General features: G+C 34.3%; 1 protein-coding gene across 2 annotated transcripts in view; it reads right to left on the bottom strand.

The window, feature by feature from the left end:
- RAPGEF2 (Rap guanine nucleotide exchange factor (GEF) 2) overlaps positions 1–25,896 on the bottom strand; it is a 219,579-nt gene that overhangs the window by 25,983 nt on the left and 167,700 nt on the right. For both annotated transcript variants that reach the window (XM_006892776.1, XM_006892775.1), the window contains 9 exons: positions 23,460–23,637; positions 18,436–18,572; positions 15,631–15,789; positions 9,420–9,572; positions 8,955–9,119; positions 6,122–6,229; positions 5,822–6,025; positions 5,616–5,724; positions 4,580–4,826 (listed from right to left, as the gene is read on the bottom strand). In XM_006892776.1, the coding sequence (XP_006892838.1) occupies positions 4,580–4,826; positions 5,616–5,724; positions 5,822–6,025; positions 6,122–6,229; positions 8,955–9,119; positions 9,420–9,572; positions 15,631–15,789; positions 18,436–18,572; positions 23,460–23,637 (1,460 nt within the window). The remainder of the gene's footprint in view (positions 1–4,579; positions 4,827–5,615; positions 5,725–5,821; positions 6,026–6,121; positions 6,230–8,954; positions 9,120–9,419; positions 9,573–15,630; positions 15,790–18,435; positions 18,573–23,459; positions 23,638–25,896) is intronic.

Genomic DNA, 25,896 nt, shown 5'->3' on the forward strand with positions numbered 1-25,896 from the left:
TATATATTCAAGACCTCATTTTAAAATGTCGGTGAGTATATTCTCCTGCTGTTTTCTCTTTCCAACTCTCTTACTGTTCTGGAACTAGTTCTCTTGGCCTTTACTGGATTTGATAGTTTCTTGACTTACTCCCTCTTTTCTTTAGATCAGTTTTTATCCCTCCACTAACTGAGCAACCAAAACTGAATGCTATAATGTTTTTTCCTACCTTCTCCTCACCTCTTTTACCATATCACTCTAATATGCCAACACTGTCAATGTAGTATCACTTAGCATCTGTTTCTGTAACACCTGAGTTTCTGTAATGTTTGAAAATGAAAATCTACTAAAGTGTCCTTTATATTTCTAAAAATTCATGCCTAAATTGCTATTAGTTCTGTATTGGTTGGCTCTGGTAGATGTGGCTAAAGATTTGTCCCAGATTAAATTAGAATTTCAGCTTTGAAAATTTCTGACTGGGAAGCTATGGGTACACACGTAAACTCTCGCACCATCAGTTTCTGTATCTATAAAACATTGTTTTTATAGATGTTTTACAGCTGTTGTTGTTTTCTGTCCAGTAGAACCAACCCATAGCTGACACTCCAGCAAGTCTGCAGCGGTAATAAATTGCTCGCATGGAGATTGTTCATCCTTTCCCCGCTAAGCATGTGATGGATTTAAACCATATGCCTCTGGAAATTCAGTGAAGCTTCTTACCTCTAGGACACTAGAGCTTCCTAGGAATAAGAGTTGTTGTTGTTGTTGTTGTGTACCCTTGAGCCAGGGCCATCCCATAGCTGACCCTTCGGCGGGTTTTAAGAGGCATTTAATCATGTGAGAGAAGACTGTCCATCCTTCTCCAGCAGAGCAGCTGGTGGATTTGAACCGCCTGCCTTTGGGATTGTAGCTAAGCTTCTTGCCAGCAGACCTCCAAAGCGCCCTAGGAATAAGAGTAACTCTAAAATTTAGAACGCTCTGGTGATCTAGTGGTAAGAAGCTGCACTGTAATTCCAGAGGCATGTGGTTCAAATCCATTGGATGTTCTGTGGGAGAAGAACGGGCAATCTCTTCCCATGCAATTTACTAACTCTGAAAACTCACAGGGGTCAGCTGTGGGCCGGTTCCAAAGGCACACAATACTCTAAAAATTAAAGTAAAAATGATATGAGAGAATCTGCAGAATAAAGGCACTAGATGGTAGATTCTCAATAAATGATACATTTTCACATAGAAGAGTTCATCAGTTAAAAATTCAGTTAATGGTACTCAACATACACCTTAATTACTTTTTTGTGATTGATAAGAGCCAATCATTTATTTATTTATGGTTGTTACATTTTACAAAGCAGTCTCGCAATCTTCTGAGGGACTTCTACAGTTTCTGATTCTGGAGTTTCTTCTCTGTCAACAACTATGCAGTGTTTACCTATGTGGCTTCCCCCTCCCTTTTTTTAATTATTAAATTTCATTAGTTTTAATGAACATTTACAGAGATTTTGGGTTTTCATTCATTCATTCATTCACTGTTGACCTATGTGGCTTTTAATAATACATGATCCCAGCCCCACCAAAGGCCAACTGAGTCACACTGCCAGCAGGCGTGTTTCACTGGAAGGTATCAGGTCTCTGTACAAGAATCAGTGTTACTATGTTTAGAAGATTTATCTAGTTTAGCATTTTAAAAAATACACACACACACACACACACACACACACATACATAACTAAATACATGCTAAATTAAGAAATGTTGCAACTGGATGGTAGAAGTACTTAAGTACTCAGTTATTAGTCAAAGGCTGGCAGTTCAAAACACCCTTGAGAACCATACTGAGTAATTCTTCTCTGAACTTAGGGAGTTACCATGAGTTAGAATTGGCTTGAAGGCAACTAATACTTATGGATAGACTCCAACTTCCAACCTTTCAGTTAGCAGCCAAGTGTGTAACTATGTCTACCACTCAGGGACTCTAAAAAACTTGAGTATCCTGTTTCTCATTGCTGAGGACTCAGAGCCGACCCTCCAGCAAGTTTTCCAAAGCTGAAAGTCACAGAGAGGAGGCTGCTCGTCTTTCCTCCGGTGAGCTGGTGGTGGATCCAAGCCAACAGCGCGACACCACATTTGGGCTGGCAGTGCAAGCCCTACCCATCAGGTAACCTAGCGTTAAACTATATCTATAATACCATTAACATTAACTATTAAGATAACTGAGCCTTCTCAGTAATAGGAAGAAGAAAAGGAAAGATTAGTTTCTTTAACTCTGATAGTATCTAAGAATAAAAATCTAAAAATATTTACATTTGTATATGTTCATGTCTAGGTTCCTTAGTTAGTTCCTTTTATTTTAAATATTATTTTAAAAATATTAACAAACATTCTTCTCCCTCTTTTTTAATGGTGGTGATACACATCAGAACATCCACCACTATCACAACTTCCACATTTACAATTTAATAACACTGATTACATTTTTTTCCCGTTGTTTGCCTTTACCACTGTCCTCATCTACAATATTACACCACCATTAATGTAAACTCAGTAATCCCTTCACCACACCACCCTTTTCCCCCCTCAAAACCAAAACAAAAAAAAAAACCTCTTCCTTCCCTCTGCCACCTCTGATAACAATTAATAATCTTTGCTTTCTACATATAGGCAGTCCCTAGGTTATCAATAAGATTGTTACTGTGTTTTAAAGTTGAGTTTGTAGCTAAGTCAGAGTGGGTGCATTTTGGTTCTTATTTAGCCTTATTTTAATACAAGAGTGGCAGAAATGTGTGGGCAACCTGTTCCATTAATATTTATAGCCTTGAAAAACCTTATGTAGTAATCCCACCCTGTGCTATAGGGTTGCTATGAGTTTGAATCAAGTGACTGGATGGCAGTGGGGTTTTGTTTATTTAATACATGAAAAGGTTCAAAGGTTTGTCCACCAAGGATTTACAAGTGGTACATGGTGCTAGAGAAGAGTACTGAATTGCTAGGAGTACAAACAAGTTTGTCCTGGAAAGGGTGAAGCCGGGTTGGTCTTTGTAGGCAAGGATTTTGAAGCTTTGTCTGACATACTTTGGACACGTTGCAAGGCGGGACCAGTCCTTGGAGAGGGACACCATGCTTGGGAGGGTGGAGGGATAGTGCAGGAGAGGAAGACCCTCAGTGACTGTGGTAATGGGTATAGGTGTGTCGGAGTTTTCTTAAATGTGAGTCTATTTATGACATTTGCTCAACAGCTTTGAAAACCAACACTTTTAATTATATCGTTACTATCTCCTATCTATTAAAAATCTTTCTAAGCATACATAGGACAAAATTATACACAGTATTCCTATACTGTGTTTCATTCCAATGTCTACTACTGTGGGTGAATTACATCATTCCAGTTCTTACATATCACATTTCTATTAATACTTGCCAAGGTCAGGCGGGCATTTGTTTGAATTTTTAAAAAAAATTTTTTTAAACTTTGTTTAACTCATGGTCAAATATGACTTTTAGATCTTTGGTATTGTGTTGCTAATAATTTGGCATTTGGGAAATGTATTTTCTTATCCCTCTAAAAGTAAGTTTGTCATCAAGAATGGTCACATTAAAAATCAATTTCTATTTTCAGGAAAGCCTACAAGCCTAACATTACAGAACATTTAAGTGACTTGGGAACTCAAGTCTATAAATAAGACATTCACATTCATAGCTTATCTTTAGGACTCTGCTACAGAAATCTTGTCTAGGTGATATGAAATCACCAACTATTACTCTATAGTTGACTACAAGTTAGACACTTAAACAATAAACAGTATTTTCTAGACTACATCTTGCCAATATGTATGTAAAAATTTTATCTAAATTTATGGGGAAAATATATTAAACCCCTGATGAAGTCCTAAACTTGTGTATCCACTGCTTCTCCATAAGACTTATTAAATTATCCAAGAAACAAGTTATACTACTTATTTTTAAATTGTTATTTCCCTCACTATGTTTGTGAGGTTGTTAGGGTGCAGTCAAGTGCTCCAGACAAAAATACTTAGCCAAGAATGATTCAAGAATATAGTTGACATTCTCGTTGAAAGGGCCATGGGATGAAGGAATTACGTGACCAGTTGGCAATGTCTTGGCTAAAGTTAAATAAATCAAAATAGCAGTGAGAGGAAAAGTATGGCATAAAAGAGATAATGGCAGGGATGAAATGTAGCAACTGCAAGAAACAATCATTTCAATGGCAAGAACAGATGCTGAAGGCAGAAACAAAGATGTCGTAGCAAAACAATGCTCAAAGTGGAGTACTTCTAAAAAGTTCAAATGTGTGGGAGAAAAAAAAAACATAGGAGGAAAGCTGCTGTTGTGATATGCCATAAAGTCAGAACCAATTTATAGACGACCCTTCAGGGTGTTTTTCAGAGGCAATAAATCACAGAGGAGGAGACTTCTTGTCTTTCTTTCTTGGTTATTTAATAACAATAATTTTAAGAAACCTGGGCCCTGTCTTAGAAGAGCTTATAATACAACATTTACTAGACTCAGTGCAAACATTACTTACCAAGTCAAGAGTTCTAATACTTTATAAACTAACACTCTGAAAATTCATACAGACACTTACTTATATGGTTTCTGTGGTAAGATACTGATTCGCGTCTTGTCAAGTATCTTTTTTAGCTTGTTCCTTCCTCCAACAGTATTGGCTTTACTTTTTTTATTGACTTTTTCAAGTCCTATCACTTGTTCTACATCTACAGCAAGATCTGGAATGGAATAGCGACTGGCCTTCTTGATGTCTCCAATTTTAGGGAGGTGAGGGGCACCATTTCTTTTCTCTTCTGCTAATCTTGTTAGAAGTTCTTTAAATACTAAATTGAGTGGAAACATAATAAACACCCAAAAGGTTAACTTTAAAAATCTGACCAACTCAAAAGACAATTATAAAATATCTGAGAATACAAATTCCTGCAATTGGAATTTCAGTCTTACAAGGGGAAAAATACTACTCCAGTGAATAAATGACACTAAGATTCTGTCTTATATACTACTCTAAGATTCTCTTATATACTACTCTAAGATTCTGTCTTATATACTACTCTGTAATGTTCATGCAGAATGAAAACAAAACAAAACAAAACAAAACCCCCACATTCAACATTCAATAATACAATTAATCACTGATATAGAAAGGTCTGCTTGGTATTTCAGTCAGTAAATTTTTATTTACATATAATTATATATTAATAGAATTAATTCAATAACCATGCAAGTAGCCCTCTTACAATCCTCTTACAATCTATTTTAGTTACGATGGATCACACTAGTAGCAATCTGGTGTGGGTTATAAAATATATTGTTGCTAGTGCTATGTACTACATGCAATGCTGCGAGAAGCACATAACGTGCTCTATGTTTACAGACAATTTATAAAGCATACGGACAAGAGTAATGATGTTCTACGTAAGATATTAGACTTACCAAAAATGCCGTATTATGGAGTTGTCAGAATAGAATGCCACTATAGTGAACTACCTATACATTTTATTGTAAATATTCTTACACTTTAACGTTTACTTTAAAAAATTACTTCTTTTACGATACAGCCTAAATGTTGGGAGTAGGTGGGTGGGAGAGAAGGGAGAGGAGACAATACTCACCAAATAAATTGGTTTTTACAGTAATAGATAAATGTGTGTTATTCCTAAGAATTTCCATGGCTTTTGAGAGCTGAATATTTTCAAAGTTCTGACCATTGACCTCCAGTATCTAAAAACAAAAATGTAAATTAATTTCAGTATTATATTTGACTGAAGAACACAGACACCAATATTCACACGTAAATCCCAATTTACAAATATCATACCTGATCCCCACGCTTCAAGCCTGCTTCAGTTGCTTTGCTCCCTGAATCGACACTGTCAACGAAGATCCCAAATCCCTTTTCTGAGCCTCCAAGTAAGATGAAAGGCAAAGGAGCTTCTCGAGAAGGTTTTGTCAATGTCATCAATCTTCGTTTGGCTTTAGCTGCACATGCAATATTTAACAGCCTCAGATGTCCACCCATTTTCTACAAAAGTTCAGAAGAAGTGGTTTCAACACAAAGGTAGGATGAATAAAAGGAACTTAAAGCCGATCAAGATTTCTTAAAAATTGCAAATATTACCTCTCTTTCAAGATTATTTTCAAATTCTTCTAGAAATCGAGTCATCGCAGGATCTCCTTCAAAGTCATTGAAGTGATTATTCACCCACAGTAATACTACCCGTGTAACCTAAAAATAAGTTATTTGGAGTGAATTTTCTACATTTTAATGTGAAAAAGTTGCAATTAAAATTGTTTTGAAAGCAATCTAAGTATCAGATGACACAATTCTATTTAATGAAAATATAAAGAAGGAAAAGCCTCAAAGAGGCTTTTACTCATAAAAGCATGAACTTTTGAAAAATAGATTTATATTTTAAAAGATGGACTTTTTATTTATTTTCTCAGAATAGTTTGAATTTGTGGATTCACATGTTACTTTTAAAATGTATTTACAGTAATCACAATAAAAGTATAAAAAGTATAATAAAATTAAAATAGATTACTACAACACAATTGAAAAGATAAACTAAAAAATAAAGGCAGAGGAATGGAACAGGTAAAGGGAATGAATAGCACTAAGTTTACAGAGCTCTGTAAGTAAACAGATTATCAGAAGTAAATAGCTGGGAGTAGACAAATACTTGCTTGAATAAAGATTTAGGAGGTTGATAGCACCTAAAATTACCTAGGAGGAACAAGTAGCCTTTTCATGCCCTGCATCAATGTTTTCACAGTCTTATGCAGACTACTACATGTTCACAGCTAGTAATATTTGTGTTACACCTGGTGAGAATTACTGGATGGTCATGAGACCTTAAGGTTCACAGAGTCAACATCCTCTACTAGGTTATGAACTCTGACTACCATATACTAAAATGTACCTACCACCTGGCATACAGTAAGTCCTCAAGAAAATGTTGCTGAATGAAAGAATAAAATATAACTACAACTTTAAACACAGCACACCTGTGTATATATTATTTTAAAAAGTTTAAAAAAGCATCACTGTTGAGTAGGCAGCAACTCATAGATGACTCTCTAGCAGGTTTTCAGATTGTGAATCACATGGGAAGAGACTGCTCATTTTTTCTGATATAAAGCTGCTGGTGGATTTGAACTAGCTACCATTAGATTATTAGCACAACTCTATCATTCAATTAGAGCTTCCTTGTATATATATGTTTAATTTTCTAGATGTGAATAATAAGCTAAAATGAACTTTCTACAGAATTAATCAGCAAAGTGAGAAATTAAAACTTCTGTGCAATACCACGCTCAGAAGGGTGGAGGGACATCCAGAAGAGGAAGACCCCCACGTGAGATGGACTGATACAGTAACCAGGGCAATGGGGGGTTGATGTGTCGGAGTCAGTGAGACTGGCTCAGGGAAGGGCAGGCTTCAAAAATACTGTACTGGACAGCACATAACAACATCAATGTAATATATTATGATGTAGTTAATTTTAACAAATCACAGTATATAATCTGATCCATCACTTAAAAGTTAAGTCTTTATGTGGGCATTAATATTTTGTCATTTAGTACTTTTGCTCATTTTTCAAATTTAGGGAAATAAAAAGATCATCTCCCTTAAAATCATGTTTAACTTCAGATTGTTTAATAAAATCTTAATTGCTAGTTTCGAAGGCAACTTAAAAGAAATCAGATCTTTTACAGAGGAGAAAAACAAGATTCATAAATTATAAATTGAATACCAACTGTCATCATCAGCAATAATGAATAACATTTAAGATCCATTGTTTACTGTGAACTAGACAGCAAGTAAAGAACTTGCATTATTCCATTTGAACCTCATAAAATCCCCAAAGCAGGTCTATTATTTATATCAGAAGTGAAAAAAATCTGAGTAACAGAACATCAGATAAAACACAAAATATATGGCAGAAGCAATAATTAAGTATATAAGGGTTAAATTATTCCAGGTTAACAAATCTAATACTATGAAATAAAAAACATTACTGTCCAAATGATGAAAGATCACAAACGTAGTGAGTTGCAAAACCAGCACTTTGGAGTTTTAATATTCTGGATTTAGTCCGTGTTCTATATTTATACACTCTGCATCCTCTCCCACATCTGTCATATGCCAAGTAAGACTGTCATGTGGAAAGAAGAAATGACTATAACCTACAATGATCTCTCACAACTCTTAGGACAATGAAGATGATGCAGTTTACCATCCAATTTAGTCTTACTAAAGCTTTCCAGAGCTTAAGTGGAGCCTACTTGGAATTCTATTACTGAACCTGTCAGCCAGTAATTATTGCTGTTCTTGCGTACCACAGGGTTGGAATCAACCCATAGCTGACTCTCTGGCAGGTTTTCAGAGGCAGTTAATCTGCATGGGAAGAGATTGCCCATCCTTCCCTCGCAGAGTGGCTCGTGGTCTCAAATCATGTGCCTTCAGGATTGCAGCACAGCTTTTTGCCACTAGGCCACCAGAGCTCTCTCCGCCAGTGATTACTGAAATGAAATATTGTTCTAGTGCCATTTCAAAATTAACTTTTATTTGCTGACAATGACTATTTACTAAAGTAGAAAAATGTCAAGTTACAATAGAAATCGAACTCTTAAAATATCTGGTAGCCAGTTTATTGCTGTTTGCATGAAAATCAGCCAGTTCTAGAGTTTACTTTATAGTGTGTGCCATCGAGTCAGAACTGACCCACAGCTGACCTTCCAGGAGCAGAAAACTGCAAAGGAGGAGACTGATCATTCTCCCATGAAGCAGCTGGCAGATTCAAACATGCATGCCTTCCAGACTGCAGCACAGATTCTCTTTTGCTTGAAAAGTTAAGCCCTAAACATTATCTTATTCCATTAAATTAATTTTAACATAAATGGTGCAAATATTTAACATTTATGTCTTAAAACAGAATGTATTTTCCAACCTTATCCCTGAGGCTCGGGTCATTAAACCACTCCAACAACCTTTTGCCCACTTCCATTGGGCTAGAAAGAAAAGTCCTATAGGTCAACAGAAAGTCTTCAATGAATGTCGGATCCACCACCGAATGCTCTTCCACCAAATGCATTGTCAATCTTTCTGAGGTTCCCTGTAGCAAATAAAAATTTAATCACTACCCTGCACAAATAACATTTAGATTTTATTTAAATCTCAAACTTGAAATTTAAAACTAGGTTGTAATACAGAATGACAACATGCAGTTCATCTAGAAATACAGACTTTTAAAAGTTAACTTTGAAGAGATGTTATGCTTAAAAATGAATGAGGGAAAAATTCTATGAAAATTTTTGGCGACAGCAAGACTGTAAAATTCTAAATTGTCATAAGTGATTATACGTGGAGATAAGGAGGGATCCTTCATCTGGGGACGTGAGCTGGGCTGCTTTACCTTGATGACAATATGACCTTTTCTTGTCCCTGTTCGATCAAGTTCCCGATGTTCTTTCACCATAACAATCTCTCCTTCCTCTTCAACTTTTTGCATGTTCTTTTCTACTTGGTTGAGGATACGGCAGTAATCTTGCTGTGCTATGCAGACAAACTGGAATAAAATAAAAGTCATGTATTAATGATAAAGTGCTTGCACAGGATCTAGAAGTACTAATAACTCTGTGTTTTAATTATTTAACACTGACATTTTTCCATGTCTCTCCCATACTTTTTAAATGAATACAGTAATGAAGCTTAATCACATTTCTCTAATTTTTAAATGTCTATTTCTCCTTTGAACAAGGAAACTTTTATTTTTAGAATAGTTTTATGTGGTTTATACCAAAAACCCTAACAATTTAAAAATATACATGATAACATTTAGATGGGTGTTATTTCTATGCCTTTCTGTGACAGTTATAAAACATATGGAAAAGGAAATAAGTAAACTTTAAAAAAATCAATATTAAAAATAATTACCTAATTTAAAAAATTAGATAATATCTTAAAATCAATTTAAAAAGTAGAAATAGATGATTTTTTATGAATAATTCGGTAACATTCAAAGGTAACTATAGAATATTATAAACTTGGTAATTATATAAGACACTTTTAGGAAGTGTTTAAACAAGGTCACAAAACATTTTCATTCAAATATTTATTTCTATATCTGATATTAAAGCAGTCACTGCTCCTAAAATAAAAAAAGGAAGAAAATTGCCAATAACATGCACATAAAGCAATTACTCTCCATGATTCCAAGTATTAAGATTGAGCACCTATTACAAGAAAGTAGTGAATCATATTGGAAAAAACCACAATGCAGTATTTTCTCCAATTCATTTAGCAAGTATCATCATATTAATTTTTCTATTAAGAATTTTAGAAGCAAAAACTTAAAAACTCAAAAGATGCAGGTTTTTCTTGTACAAGTACAGTCTTCAACTACAATAACAAACTTAAAACCTATAGTTATGAACAAACACTTGAAGGACATACAATAGTTCTTTATAGCAAGTGAGGGCTACTTTGTGATGCAATTGAAAAACATTATTCTTCTTTCTAACATTATGTTAAAATTGCTTTAATAAATCTAGAAGTTTCTTTAAAGTTTTTGACACATTTTGTTGTTGTTGAGTTGGAACTGACCCACGGCTGACTCTCTGGCAGGTTTCCAGAGGCAGTTAATTCCATGGGAGGAGACTGTCCAGCCCCTTCCCCCAGAGGGTGACTTCTCAAGATTGTAGCACAGCTTTTTACCACCAGGGTTTTCTTTTCACACATAAAAAGGTACATTAAATATTAAGACAAATATTTAGCTGACTAATCGCAAGAGAGGAAGACCCTGGATGAGATGGACTGACTCAGTGACTGGTGTAATGAGCGTAGGTGTGAGACTGGCACAGGACAGAGCAAGGTTTAGGGTTGTTGTACATAAGGTCGCTATGGGTTGCAGGCGACTCGACAGCACATAACAAAAACAGTGTAAGATACCAACCATATCTACCTGTACCAACTTATATACAAATTTAACTTACGACAGGCTTAGGTTCAGAATTTTTTCATAATCCTGGGACTACCTGTAACTGTAATGAACTCAAAACCCACTGCCATCAAATTAGTTCTGATTCACAGACTCTCCATCAGGTTTCTAAAGCTGGAAATCTTTATTAGAATAAACTGCCCATCTTTCTCCTATGGAGTGGCTGGTGGATTCAAACTACTGAACTTGCAGTTTTCAGCCTGTTATGTTATGTGCTACACCATCAAAACTCCTGAAATTTTGTCTATTTTAATGAAATAAAATTTTTAAAAACCAACTCTTCTCTGTGTCAGTGATCATAGGTACACAGTTTTGAAATATGTAGTCTTTTACTCAGCTGTTGCAAATTATTTTTTCTTTTTGTGCTGTAGCAAAGTTGTTCCCTAAATATGGATTAATAATTAATTTCTTAAAGTTTCATGTCCAAATAGTTTTAGGCATTCTATTACATTTTAGAGACCATAATTAAATCATCATTTTCTCATTTATTTTCTAAAAAAAGAAACAGATCACTGAAAAGACATTACATGAAGTAAAATGCTTTCAAAGAGAAGTGCACAAAATTCATTTTCAATAAAAACTCAAAGGTGACTTCCCATTAAAAATTCCAAACTGACCTTCTAATGTAACTATTATCTACAAAGATGTACATTTCAATAAAAATTTTTATCTAGTTCTAATTTTAATGTTTATTTTGCTTTAACATAGTTTTATAATCAGTTATAGAAGACTACTATGAAATTCACAAATATCATTTCAACTAGTAGAAAAACCAATTGAAGATATGTTAATTAGTAGATTTATATCAGAATTCCCTGGGTAATTTACATCGCTAATTTAGTTGGCTGCTAACCAAAAGTTGACAGTTTGGTCTACCCAGCAGTTTTGTGAAAGGCCTGGTGAGCTACTTCTGAAAAATGGCCACTGTATGCTCGGTGGAGCACAGATTTACTCTGACACGTATGGGGTCACCCCTAGTTAGAATTGACTCAATGACCACCAGTATTCACTTTCAGCAAGGTATTAACACATGAAAGAACTGAATGGCCTTGGTACCACAACATGGAATAAAAACTCAAGCATAATTTAACTTATGGAAGAACCACAGAAATTTATCTCACAGAATCATTTTCCGTTAGGCAAAAGACTCCATAGTTATACAGAAATTATAAGACCATTAATTAGCTTTCAATCAACAAACAGTATAGTCAGCTTCCAGTTTATCCATGGCAAATGACCTCCTCCTAAATTATTTAAATTAAAGGCATCATTAACTCCTCATATCCCAGGAAAATTGTGAATCTAACAGAGTTTATTTTAAGAGGTTAGCTCTTATTTAACCTGGTACTTTGCAGTCCATAAGGGAAAGTCATACCTAATTGTTCACATAGGTATCCAAGTGTTCATTCCCCACCGAAAGGTGTAAGGCAGGGCTAAGCAATGCCTGGGGAGTCACTGGCAGGCCTAAGACACAGGCAGTGGAGAAGGAAAAGGGGAGAGGAAAAGGGAGGAAGGGGGTACAGGTAGAGGAAGGAAAAAGGGACAGGAGAAGGAAAAAAGAAAAGAAAGAGGTATATATGGGGAATGGATAAACCACCAATTGCCTGGTTCAATCGGACGTTTACACCTGGCTATGACCTTTGCCCTTCAAACCAAATAGAGGAGAATAAGAATAGACAATGCAGAGAACAGCACAAGAGAAGGAATCTACAATAGAACACAACCTTCAGCATTTCCTGAGATCCCAATGAATAGAAGCACTAATGTTAATCCACTCTCTGTTGTGTCCCTAGACTTAACACAAGCTCAGCTATTTATCACATTATACAGTATTTATTTCAAGAATTACAGGAATTTAAGATAATGAGGGTTAATCACAATATTGCTGCTTCTTGATAAAAGAGTTCATAATTTTCTTCATTTCATTCAGTAACTGACAATCCTCTGCAATGTGCTAAATAGAATATATGATTCTACTTCTTTTACTTACAAGAGGATGAACTGCCATTTGTACATTTGTACTAATATGTGTACTAATAAGTGACATTTTAACAAAAAAAAGTTTGTTAAACTTGAATGTTTTTTCATCAAGAATATACTTTGAAACGTCCAAAATCATTCTCCCTCCCTGTTCCACTAGTAATTTCATGCTTGAACAGATGGAGTGATGGAAGAACAGGAGTGATTCGCTCAGAAAGGAATAGAGGAAGAATAAACGTATCTGTAGCCGGTTTGACTTTGACTCTTCTGTACTTACAGAAACCTTCTATTAGGAGCAACTACAGTCTCCTAATAACGCCGTCACTCTAGGTAAACTGCTACTTCCCATATCCTTTATTAAATAACTTGGATTTTTCTTCCTAACATAACTGCAGGAGAAGGATGGGCAACCTTCTCCCATGTGATTAACTGCCTCCAAAAACCCACCAAAGGGTCAGCTATAGATCGGTTCTAACTTTACGGTACACTATAACAACATGACTTCTGTGCAACTCCCCCCCCCTTCTTTTCTAAGGGCTCCCAGAAAAATATTTCACATACCTGGTATACCTGACTTGAGCATGTGGTGATATTCAGTCATACTGTTTTTATCGATTTTTTGGAAACATTCAAATGTCTCTTTAGTCTAGCACTTACAAAACTTCTAATACTTCAGTCTTACACTTATGAAATGTCTAACAAAAGGGTTTGGCAAATTAGTGGCAGTACGATAAAAGGATTCTAACTTTTACTTGTCCTTTTAGTATTGGAGAATCAATCCTACTTGAATGCTTTGTAATCTCAAAATATAGAAGGATTTGAGGAAGAACTGTTAAGTGATGAAACAGCGGAGAAACAACTCTAACTCCCTTAGCTCAGTTTGTTGTTTTGTACCATAAGCTGTAATTGACCCACAGCCGACCCTTTGGTGGGTGTTCAAAGGCAGTTAATAACACAAGAGAAGACTGCCCAGCCTTCTCCCACCGAACAGCTGGAGGATATGAACTGTGTGCCGTTAGGGTTGCAGCACAGCTTCCTGCCACTAAGCCATCAGAGCTCCCTTAGCTTAACATTATTTTATTTTCAAAAGTATCATTCTCCAGCTAAAATATCATATATAATTTTCAAAATGAACATTCTCCAGCCAAGTAAAGACGGGGAATCTAGCCACCATTTTCTTTTTCCCTACTATGCCAAATAACTGAAAATTTACTGTATTTAAAATGCCTTTCTGATACTACATATTTAAAGTACTTCATTCACAGCCATTTCTGTTTCCGCCTTGAAAGTACTCACTAGAGGAATTATTTGGTAAAATAATTTTGATACTCTTTAAGATTATTTTCTTTATAGCTATGGTTACTTTTCCTTTCAGTAAATAAAAGATCAAAAATGAAAATTTTAGAGATCTTAGATCAACTAGGTACTATAAAAACTTAAAATTCTTTTAAAATAAACTACATTGTCTTTCAGATTGCAGATAACAGAATACCATTGTTATTTATTAGATATAATTACACTAAATATTGATCAGTCTAGTAAAATATTTTTGTTTATATTAAAATACTTTGGGTTTTTTTCAAAGATAAATATGTAAAAAGTTAAGATAAATTATAAATAATTAACACATGCATCTTAAATTTATTTTTATTCATAGAATATTACTAACTAAATCAATCTTGTTATTAGAAGTCATTGAGCTGAGTACGACTCAGCAATCTTATAAATTTTTATTTTACCTGAAAATTTGTTACCTATTATTCAAGAATTTTCCTACCAAGTATTTTTTAATTGTCCTGAATTTATTTTTAGTTAAGTATTTTCTTTTTATTAATAACTATTTTGCTAATTGTTTTTCTACCGATTCATTATCATAATAAATTTTCATAACTTTTAAAATTCTTTATTGTATGCATTCAAATGCTTTGCAACTATATACTAATTTTATTAATCTATTTAAAATTTATTTTAATAAGGGAGAATTGATGCTTTTGAGCTTTGGTGTTGGAGCAGAGTGCTGAGGATACCATGGACTGCTAAGAAAACAAACAGATTCACCCTGGAGAGGGTTAAACCAGGCTGCTCCTTGGAGACAAGGATTCTGAGACTTCGTCTCACATGCTTTGGTCATGTTGTAAGGAGGGACCAGTCCTTGGAGAAGGACATCATGCTTGGGAAGGTGGAGGGCAGGTGCAGGAGGGGTTGGCCCTCTGGGAGGTGGATTGATTCAGTGAGTGGGGCAATGGGGATGAGTGTGTTGGAGACAATGAGATTGGCAAAGGACAGAGCAGAGTTTAGAGCTGTTGTACATAGGGTCGTGATGAATCGCAAGTGACTCAACGGTACATAACAACAACAACAACAAATAATGACATTCATTTCTTTTTTTTAGGAACAAATTTTACTTACTAGTGACAGAAATTTTTAAATATTATATTCATTTTATGGCAACCTTACTTCTGTGCAGTTAAACAACTTTAAGGAATACTTATTTTTCATTTGATGGTCTTAATAAATGGTCTACTTTAAAATACTAATTAAAGGTATAAAACAACCTACTATATACATAGAAAAATCTCACCAGTGTCCTATGTAAGTGTTCTACAATAAGGATAAAAAAAAATATATCATTAATTGTATCTTATACCTGGCAGTCATCCACCTTTGTTCTCATTACTCCTTTCATGTATTCTTTGTCCATTGTAGGAGAGACACCAAAACTGTTTCCCATACATAGTATCTCAGCTTTTCCATCCGGGTAAGTAACTTCCACAGAACCATTCAGAATCACTGACCAGGAATCCAGCTAATATTTTTTTAAAAAAGAAAGATTAAAAATCATACATTGAACAAAGTAAAAATATTATCTATATTAGCAACTATTTTAAGTATTTATATTTGTGCAAGCCAAAGTGCTAGAATTGTCCCCTGAAAATTATGTATAGATCTTTAATTTTAAAGATGAAACAAACAACTGAAGCATTTATATATACACAAGGCTTTTTTTCCCTTTTATTTCTTTCTTGTTGAGACAACACATGGAAAAACATCTATTAATTCAGCAGTTTCTACATGTACAATTTAGTGACATTGATTACATTCTTTGAGTTCAGTGACCATTTTGACCCTCTTAAACTCACTGCTCCCTAAGGTTCCTATCTTATCTTTTGAATTGCTGCTGTCAATCTGATCCCATATAAAGAGTTCTTAAAAGAACACAATTCTTTTTACCAGTTGATCTAAATTGTGTTTTAAATAACTGAGGGATCTGTTTTTTATTTAAGTTATAAAGATAACCTTTCTAGAGTTAATCTGTGTTTGTTGGCTTCAGAGAGTCTAGTGTCTATGGAAATTTCAAATTGTTTTATATTTCCCCTACTTTGATAACACTGGGGGGAGTGTCCCCCTTTGATCAAGATAGGAGAATTTTTTTCCTTTTTGATCAAAGTAGGGGGGGGGGAATCTTTCTTCAAAATTATAGTTAAACACCATTGAGTTCTCTTAGACTTAGGGCAAAAGAGGCCATGGAATTTACTAGCCATATATTCCAAACTCTCCTCCAATTCTTCTCCTATTGCTCCAGAAAAAAAGAAACAAATAAATTGTTGTGAATGTCCAACTGTGGACTATGAAGAACTTGGGCACTATGTAAGGAATGAGAAGGTACAATAGAAACATTATCTCATTAAGTTAGGAATCTAAATTTCCAAACCAAGGAATAAAATTTCTGTGGTGTCCCGACCCTGGTCACTGCTGATAAAATACTACCACACAACTTCTGTCAATTCAACTTTATGCAAATTTCCAGCAAACATAATGACAGCAATTATAATCTTAGCTGTGAGACCCTCCCTTTTTTATTCTGATAAAAGGCAACAGATTGTATGAATATGTATGATACAAAAAAATAAAAAATTAATATATTACAGGTATGTGTACCTACAGGGATGTGTTTAAGTATATTCCTTTAAAAAAAATCATCACGTAAGGAAAAAAAATACAAAAATAAAAACCACCAAAACCCAAAAACACAGTTCTAAAGCTAAGAAGGTATGTGGCAAGCAAAGTAGAGAAACTGTACTGGATTTTGAATTCTGGTGTTAGTGAAGAGTACTGAATATTCCAAGAACTGCCAGAAGGACAAATTGATCTATCTGAGAGGATGTGCAACCAGAGAATTCCTCAGAGGCAAGAATGGAAGTTATCAGCATGGACCAGCCCTAGGAAAAAGGGTAGCAGGCTCGGAAAAGTAGAGGGTGAGCAAAAGAGAGAAAGGCCTACAAGATAAATTAATATTGTGACTGTAACAATGGACTTGAGCATGTTAGAAATCATAAGGATAGTGCTGAGGACAGGGTGAGGTTTTGATCTGTTCACTGGGTTGCAATGAGCTGCAGTTGATCTGACATGTGTATGAGTGTATACACACACGTATACAATAAAGCACATATGAATCACATTATGTCTAATTCTTAGATGTTAATGAAACATCTTGAGATTAGTTTCCTAGGTTTGAAGGTTTAGGACAGCAATAGCTTTGTGAATGATTCAGTATGTGTTGCATAGTATTTAAGGTTTGAACAGCTTGCAAATGACTCTAAGATATGATTATTATTTTCTAGTTATCTAGACAAAAAAGAAAGAAGAGAAAGACTCAGAGAAGGAAGCAGTCTACAGGACTAATAAGTCAACAACAAACCATGGCCTCATCTATTCTAACACCAGAAAAGCTAGATAGTGCTAGCACTACTAAAAATTTTGAACATGGCCACAATACACAGACAAATTCTGATGGAATGAGAAAAAAAAAGTGGAACATAGTTTGTTATCTTAAAGAGTTCAAACTTACCTAGACCTGTTGAGACTAATGGATTACCTAAGACTATGATCTTAATATACTCTTTAAACTTTAAACTAAAATTACCCTTTAAGGTTATTTCTTAGCAAAATAACTGACTGGCTCATAAAAGAAATAATATCACTAATGATTGACAAACTCCTTTAAAACAATCATTTCTATAAGAAAATTGTCTAAAAATTCCTCTAAGGCAAAGAGGAGAAGGTACAGGGAAGAGGGAAATAGAGTGCTGGATATGATACACAAAAAAAGGAATAAATCATAATAATGACACATTAGGAATACAGAATAAGTATCATCATTTGTGTAGATACTGTTAAATGGAAACAGATACTTCTGTGTAAACTTGAATTTTATGAACAGAATATTTAAAAAACATGATATAGAAAAAAAATGTCTATCACTAGAGATACTAGGTAAACATGTATATTTGCAATGTTTGACCTAAGGAAAAACTCATAATACTTATTTTTTTTCAATATTTATTGGTCACTGTTGTTAAAGGAGGAAGTAAAATTTAGACTTTTTCTCTTTTGCTGTATGGACAGATTTCTAGATAAAGCTTTTTCTGAGTGGCAGAAGTTATTTACCAACCTCTTCACCATCATTTAACACAATGGTCCCAGCTCTTTCCACCACCGCAAACACCATTACAGCACAGAGTTCTCGTCTCACTGACATTGTCATATTGGCAAAAGCAGGCAACTGGTGCATAAATTCCAAGAGTTGTTCTGAGAAGCAAAAGAAATTCATTGTCAACAGTATTACTTTATCAAAAAACGGGTAACAAAAAACACATTAAGGTTCTTTCTTAAAAAAATGTTCTACCATCTTACCTACTGTGAAATACAATAATTTTAAGTTATAGTTAGTACAAGAAACTATACTTCTTTGCTGAATCAGAAACAACAGTGTATACTTTAATTCAAGTTCTAATAAATTACTAAAGCTCAATTGGAGTATGTTTGTTGAAAATTAAATGATCTTACTAAACCCTATTGAAGACTTAAATAATGGAAAATAAGAGCTTTGCAAATTCTCCAGAAAGTCAGATGTACAACTCCAGAATTTAGTAAAAGATAAAGATACTTAAAAGTTAAGGAATATTTTCCATGAAACTATAAATATTTTTACAACATGATAATATACATGCAAAAAAAAACTGATACACTATTCCTTATTCTTCAGATTGCCCAAAGGAAAAAAAAACAACAACCAAGCAAACCACAAAACAAGGTTGATCACTTTTCCTATTTGACGCTATGGAAAAGCAGGTATACCCATACAATGTCGATGATATGCAAAATATTAATTTTATTTTATTAATTAGTGTCTAATAAAAACTAAATGCCTAAGAAGGAGTCTTGGTGACATAGTAGGTTACATGCTGGGCTGCCAGCTGAATAAAGGTTGTTGTTGTTGTTGTTGTTATGTGCCGTCGAGTGAATAAAGGTAGGCAGTTTAAATTAAACAGGTGCTCCTAAGGAAAAAGGTGAGGTAATCTTTAATTAAGATTTACACCCTTAAAATTCCACTGGTGGTTTGTCATGAGTTAGGATCAATGTAGCAATGATGGGTTTTGAGGTTAAATAAAATCACAGAATTCTAGATGGCACAAATGATTTGTAATCAGCAGCTATCACGAAGTTTGAAAGCTATTATCTAATCACCTGTCCTCAAGTTGATTCTGACTTACACTGACTCCTACAGGACAGAGTAAAACTACTTCATAGTGTTCCCAAGGCTAAATATGTCTTTAAGAGTAGACTATCAATTCTTTGTCCTGCAGAGGGGCTAATGTGTCCAAATCACCAAACTTTTAGTTAGTATCAAGTGTTTAATCATCGCGCAATTAAGGTTTCCCCTTAAACATTACAGCCAAGAAAATCCTGTGGAGCAGCTGTACACTATGCTATCATGAGTTAGGAGCCAATTTGACAATAGCTACAACAATAAAATCAGAGATGCCTTTGGAGAAAAGTCTGGAAGACTTTTAATGAAGAACATGAAAAAAATTACATGTGAAAAAAATTATGTGTGTTGAAGATTTATTACTTCATGTTGTAATAACACAAAATCAGAAACAGTCCAGTATCCATTTTAAAAATAAAAAACCCTCAATGACCAAGTAGGATATACAGTATGCTACCTTCTGTGCAAAGAAGGTGGAAGAGGTAAAAAAAGAGAAATAAAAGGCTGCTTCATACACACCCAACAATGAATGTATGTCTGCACATTTGCTTGGATTAAAAATATAAGAATAAATAAAAAACTAATGAACATAATTATTTTTATAGGATGAAAAGGTGCTAGAAACGAAATTTCAGTCTACACAATTCCTTTCTATACAATTTTAAACTGATTCACACAATTACATTTAGTACAAAATATGAAATTGTTAAATCTACATAAAATGGTAGCACAATGTAGTCAAATATAAAAAAAGAGGTAGCTAAGTCAAATAAAGGCAGCTTGGGGTAGTATAGTCTGCTGGGTGACTCATGTAAGTAACAGTCACAGAAATGTGAAGCAGTAAGACAGTTCAGGCTCGGTGGCAAAGAACTGAGTCAATTACATTACCTATAATAACAAAATTAAAAATGTGAATGATACAGAAATACGTTTTATATATTCAATTATACGACTATGTTGTATTTCTGTATCTAGAACAAGCATTTCAGAACTCAGTATAAAAATCATTCCTAGTTTATTTCGTGCTCAGCACCATTCTGCAAGTGACCAGAGGGGACATGACTCATAGACTGGATACGTTCTTAGGTTTTCAGTTAAATAAAAATCTAGCTCTCATACTTTTGTATAATGTGGTCACTAAGTAGAATACACAGTAGAAAAACAGACATAAGATTTTGGTATAAAAAAGTTAGCATTTCATTTCAATGAAAAAGAACTAATTTACTGAGCAAATACTTGAATTGATTAACAATGTAGGGAAAAACTGGATGATAACATATGCATTAAGACGGCTATTTTTCAATAAAAGCTTAGAGTTTACTAGAGAGCAACCAAAGAGGCTACTTAAAACTGATAGGTTAACAGTTAATCAAAGAAAAAAAAGTTTTATATCATGAGAAATTTGTAATATGATTTTATATAGGGATAAGCATACCAAGAGGAATATGAGAGGGAGTATCTTGAAAGTGAGATACAGGTTCTAACAAAAAGAGAAGTTCAATCCCACAAATTATATTTTTAAAAAATTAAAGAAATCCTTGGCTGGATTTGTTTTATTTAAAACATTATTAAAAGGTATATTGGTAATGAGGAACTTGCCATTTTCGACATAGCTTAAGAATATAAAATATCCAACTTTTCTGGAGGGAAATAAAAACCAAAATAATAAATTTTTTCTTGTCTTGAGGTTGGGCAGCTCCTCAATAAAACAGGCTTGGAAGCAGGAGTGGCATCCACTTCAGAAATAGCTTGCCTCCAGAAACTTTATGAACTTAGAAAAAAAGAGGAAAGTTTTCTGTGTTCAAGACTTTCATTCATAGGGTTGCTATGAGTTGTCTACGACTCAACGGCACTGAGCAACAACATGGAAAGACAAAAGTTAAGGTACAGATAAATGGTTCCATCAGAATGTTATAAATACTGGTCCTATTTAGAAAAACAAATAATTATGTGGTGCTTGTTACAGATATCATTTCTTTTTCGTTTTTATAAAACGGACCACCCTTCCTGTTCTTCCGCTTTACAAGGTGATGGAGGAAAGTGAGTGTGAAGAAAGGCACCCAAGGAATGTATCAGTCATACACATGTTCATAGTTCACATAAAAGATATCTACTGCAGCCAAGAACTGAAGTATACCTTATTTTCACAAAACACATTGATGTAAATAACATGCTACATGTGCAAACAACACTAATAAGCTAATGTGGGAGGGGTTTAAATAGTTTCACATTATCATGTAATGGGTGTGTTATTTAAATTTAACAAGAATAACAGCCCCAAGAGAGAAAAGAGTGCTTATGTTTGGTTTAGTTCTGAAAAACACTAACTACAAGATCTTTGGAAATCTTGTGTAATCCAAACTGTATTTTTCTTTTTCCCTTTTATTTCAAACCACATTCACTGAATGTTATCTTTTATGTTTATACATTATTACTTTTTAAAAAATGTATATTTGGAAAAATCATTCAAAGTCATTAGTATCTGCACGTGAATTTACAGCTAAGAAATACAACTCATTCACTGAGATTATACCAATAAGCATATCAAAAAGAATTGAGACATTTCTGCTTTCCAAAAATTTTCTAGGAGAGAAATCTTTTCAGATTGAAGCTAAAGTCTGAAAGGAAGAATAAATAGGCTACACATATTTTAGCATTCAACAATTTCCTGATAACTACCTTAAAAAGGACAGATTAAAGGAGAAGATATATAAGTTTAATAAAAAGTAACTCCCAAATCAATTTGTTCTTAGTATGTTTCGTTCAAAAACAAATGAAAAACCAAATAACCAACCAATGCTGGGGGTAAGGATCCTGGTTTAAGATGGAAAAATATTAAAAGGGAATAATTTCATTTCTTCTTTGAACTGACAATAAAGAGATTCTTTTTTTAAGTTAGCAAAGACAGAACAAGAAAATTAAACATAATGAACATGTGACATTAGACATGTGACACTCAGCCTTCAGGCAGTAAAATTTAGAATCAGTCCCATTTATGCTCAAATTTACCACCATCTAGCCAATTAAGATTCTAGCAACCCTCCATCAGGTTTCTGAAACTGTAAATCATATGAGAAGACACTGTCCATCTTTCCCCCTTGGCATCACTAGCAGATCTGAATGGGAGGAGATGAGCAGGCAGCAGTCTTTTGGTTAGGAGTGCAACATACTACAGATTATGCCACTAGAATTCCTTCATTTATGCTCTAGAATCCTTGAAAATCTTTAAAAGAACAAGACCAGGTGTCCCTAGAAAGATGAACAAAGGAGTCAATGGATGAAAACAAAGAGAGAAAAGGATGGATTTGAGAAACAGTTAAATCCCTCATCCTAGGCATAAATCTGGAAGTTAATTACCTGGAATGTTAATGCCATGCATACTTTGTCATAGCCTAAACTAAGAAAATAGATATGATGAAAGACAAAGAAGATTCTATTAGGAAGCTTTCATTGATATTATTTGCAGACCCTCAAAATAACTGACATTTGTTTCAACAACTGCTACACTCTCTACTCAAAGGAAATGAAACTTTTAAAAAAAACCCAAAACCTAACAGTAGTGTCATTGTTAGCTACCATTAAGTCAGTCTCCAATTCATGACAACCTCATGTGCAAGGGGAATGGAAGTTACTGATCCCTAGCTGATTTCAGAGGTAGATTACTAGGCCTTGCTTTCTAGTTTGAAAGTTCCCTTGACACCTGTGTTTCATGGTATAAAACAGAAACCTCCACCATCAGATGGGACAGTTGCTGTTTCACACGGAGTGCAATGGCTGGGGATGAGCCCAGCTCTTCTGCCTGGAAGAGGCAAAACCTACCAATAAGCCATCATTGCCCTGTCAGTCCTAGGTTCTATTGTATTTAGGCTATGTTATCTCTGTATACTTTTATATGGTTTAGATTACTTCTTCTAATACAAACTTACCAATGTCATCATCTGTCCTGTCAATTGGGTCCTTCTCAAGACAGTCTCTCACAATGTCTCTACTCATCAGAGGATCAGATGCCCTCTCAATGTCTTCTTCATCATCCTCATCCTCGGAATCGACTGCAGTTTCAGGTAACCCACTAAGGTCCATATCACCAGCCTCACTTTCTGTGGCCTAAACATAAGAAGAAAGAAAAAAAAAAACAAAAACAAAAACAAAACTATTCAGCAACTTTTAAAAAAGTAAATCAATGCTTTGAGTTGCTATTGTTTGTTGTTATATGCCATTGAGTTGCCAACAACTTACAGCAACCCTATGTACAATAACTCTGAAGCTTGCCCTATCTTGAGACAGGCTCTGCGACTCGGACTCATCTACCCTTATTATCCCAGGTACAGTGTCAATCTACTTCATTCGGGATCATCTTTTCCTGTGTTTTCCCTCCACACTTCCAAGCATGATGTCCTTTTCCAAGGACTGGTCCCTACTAGCCATGTGCCCAAAGTATGTGGGACAGAGCTTCAAAATCCTTCCCCTCCTAAGAGAAACTTGCTCTGAGTGAAAAAAAAAAAAATACTGTCATTTATGTTGTGTTTATAACTGTATGAGTAAATTAGAGGTATTAACACCCAACAAATATTTCTGTACCAGGCACTGTATAAAAAAATTCCTTCAACAAATGAGTGACTTTTTAAAATTTTTGGTGTTTATTACCTCAGAGATGTTTCTTATTTGAGCTGCCATGTGGCAACTGCAATGTAGTAGAATATAGAGTAAGACAGCATTTGCTTTAACTAAAAAAAAAAATGCTTAAGGATAACCATTAATTTTCAAAAATTTTTGCTTCAAAGCAGTATGTGTGAATTATTAAAGCCAAGCAGATTCAATCACCCCTCCTTTGTTAAAAGGTCTTTAAAAAAAATGAACCACAGCTCAAAGGAAGCTTGATAAATATACAACCAAAAGCACTGAGAATTTAGTTGGATGACCCCAATGAATACTCTTGAACTAGAAATTAACAACTAATGAGGCCATGTGTTTACATAAGTCAGTCTTCCAAATCATCAAAACTTTCACTGTTGACTATCAGTTATTCTGTTAAGTTAGTAAGATAAATCCTAGTATTTGAAATATTTATTAGCTAACAGAAACATAAATTTCAAGATTGTTTCTTCTGTTGCGCCATCTCAATCTAAAAATAGGCTTAAGCCATTCTAAACCTTCTCTAAGTATCTTAACTAAAAAACATGCATCAATGTGTATTAGTGTTAATGTTATAAAGTCAGTTCATTAATGGCTTAGAAAGAGTAAAAATGAACCCAATTCATATTAACAATCTCAGTTCTGAACATCACAAGTAATGCTTCTCATACAAAATATTAAAATCTGAAATAATCTAATCATAAAAGCTATTAACTTTGTAAAAATATGAAATATAAAGTTTCCGAACTCCTGCTGCACCAAGATTTTCAAGATACTACAAACATTTTCTTTTCAAAAAGTAAAGACATCTTTAAATAAAAAAATCAAGATAAACCTGGTAATAAGCTAGCCAGAGTATTTACAGTCAGACAATGTTTTAAGTGTCTTGTATGTATGAATTCATTTCATCTTTAATACAATCTAAATATTTTGTCTATTATTAATTTTTGTTATTTTCCAAACAAAAAGTGAAATACAGAAAAATTATTTTGCCAAGGTGTGCTCATGGCTGAACTGTGAAATCAAGATTAGAAACTAGGACTTCTTAACCTTTACCACAACATGTTCATTTAGTAGACACAAATATGAATGTAGACTTAGAAAGGGATTTACACATTTTATGCAATTTCATAATAGAAAGGAATAAAGAATACTTAAAGAGTCAATTTTGCCATTTTTTAATCAACAAAGTTTCACCTTTCTAAAGACTTATTACCTTCTATTTCAGAACTATTATTTAACTCTATTCTTTGGAGTAATACACATAGATATTAATACTTTCTAAAGTTTAACTATCAGTTTTAATTAAATTTTTGGTTCTTACAGATTTTAAAGTAATCCGCTATATAAGATTACTTTATTTAACCCTCAGGCAACTATCCACATGACTTCTGGAGTGTTGGTAGCTTTACCTGAGTTGAGAAAGGCCCAAACTGGTTCAGCACTTCTTAAGCTGAAGGACCCAAAGAATAAATTCAAGTCTTGAGTTGCAATACTTAAAAGGATGCTTTGGGCAGAATATTAAATGATCCAGGAAGCATTAAAAGAAGATGGAAGGAGTATAGAGTCATTGTAGCAAAAAGAATTGTCTGACACAGAAGAATTTCATGACACAATGTATGAGCAAGAACCTGTAATGGTGGTGAAAGAAGTTCCAGCTGTGCTAAAGGAACTGGCAAAAAATAAGGCCCCAGGAATAGATGGTATACCAATTGACATATTTCAGCAAAC

Source organism: Elephantulus edwardii, unplaced genomic scaffold (assembly GCF_000299155.1).
Source record: "Elephantulus edwardii isolate Elephantulus edwardi_28Jun2011 unplaced genomic scaffold, EleEdw1.0 scaffold00119, whole genome shotgun sequence".
Classification (NCBI taxonomy): domain Eukaryota; kingdom Metazoa; phylum Chordata; class Mammalia; order Macroscelidea; family Macroscelididae; genus Elephantulus; species Elephantulus edwardii.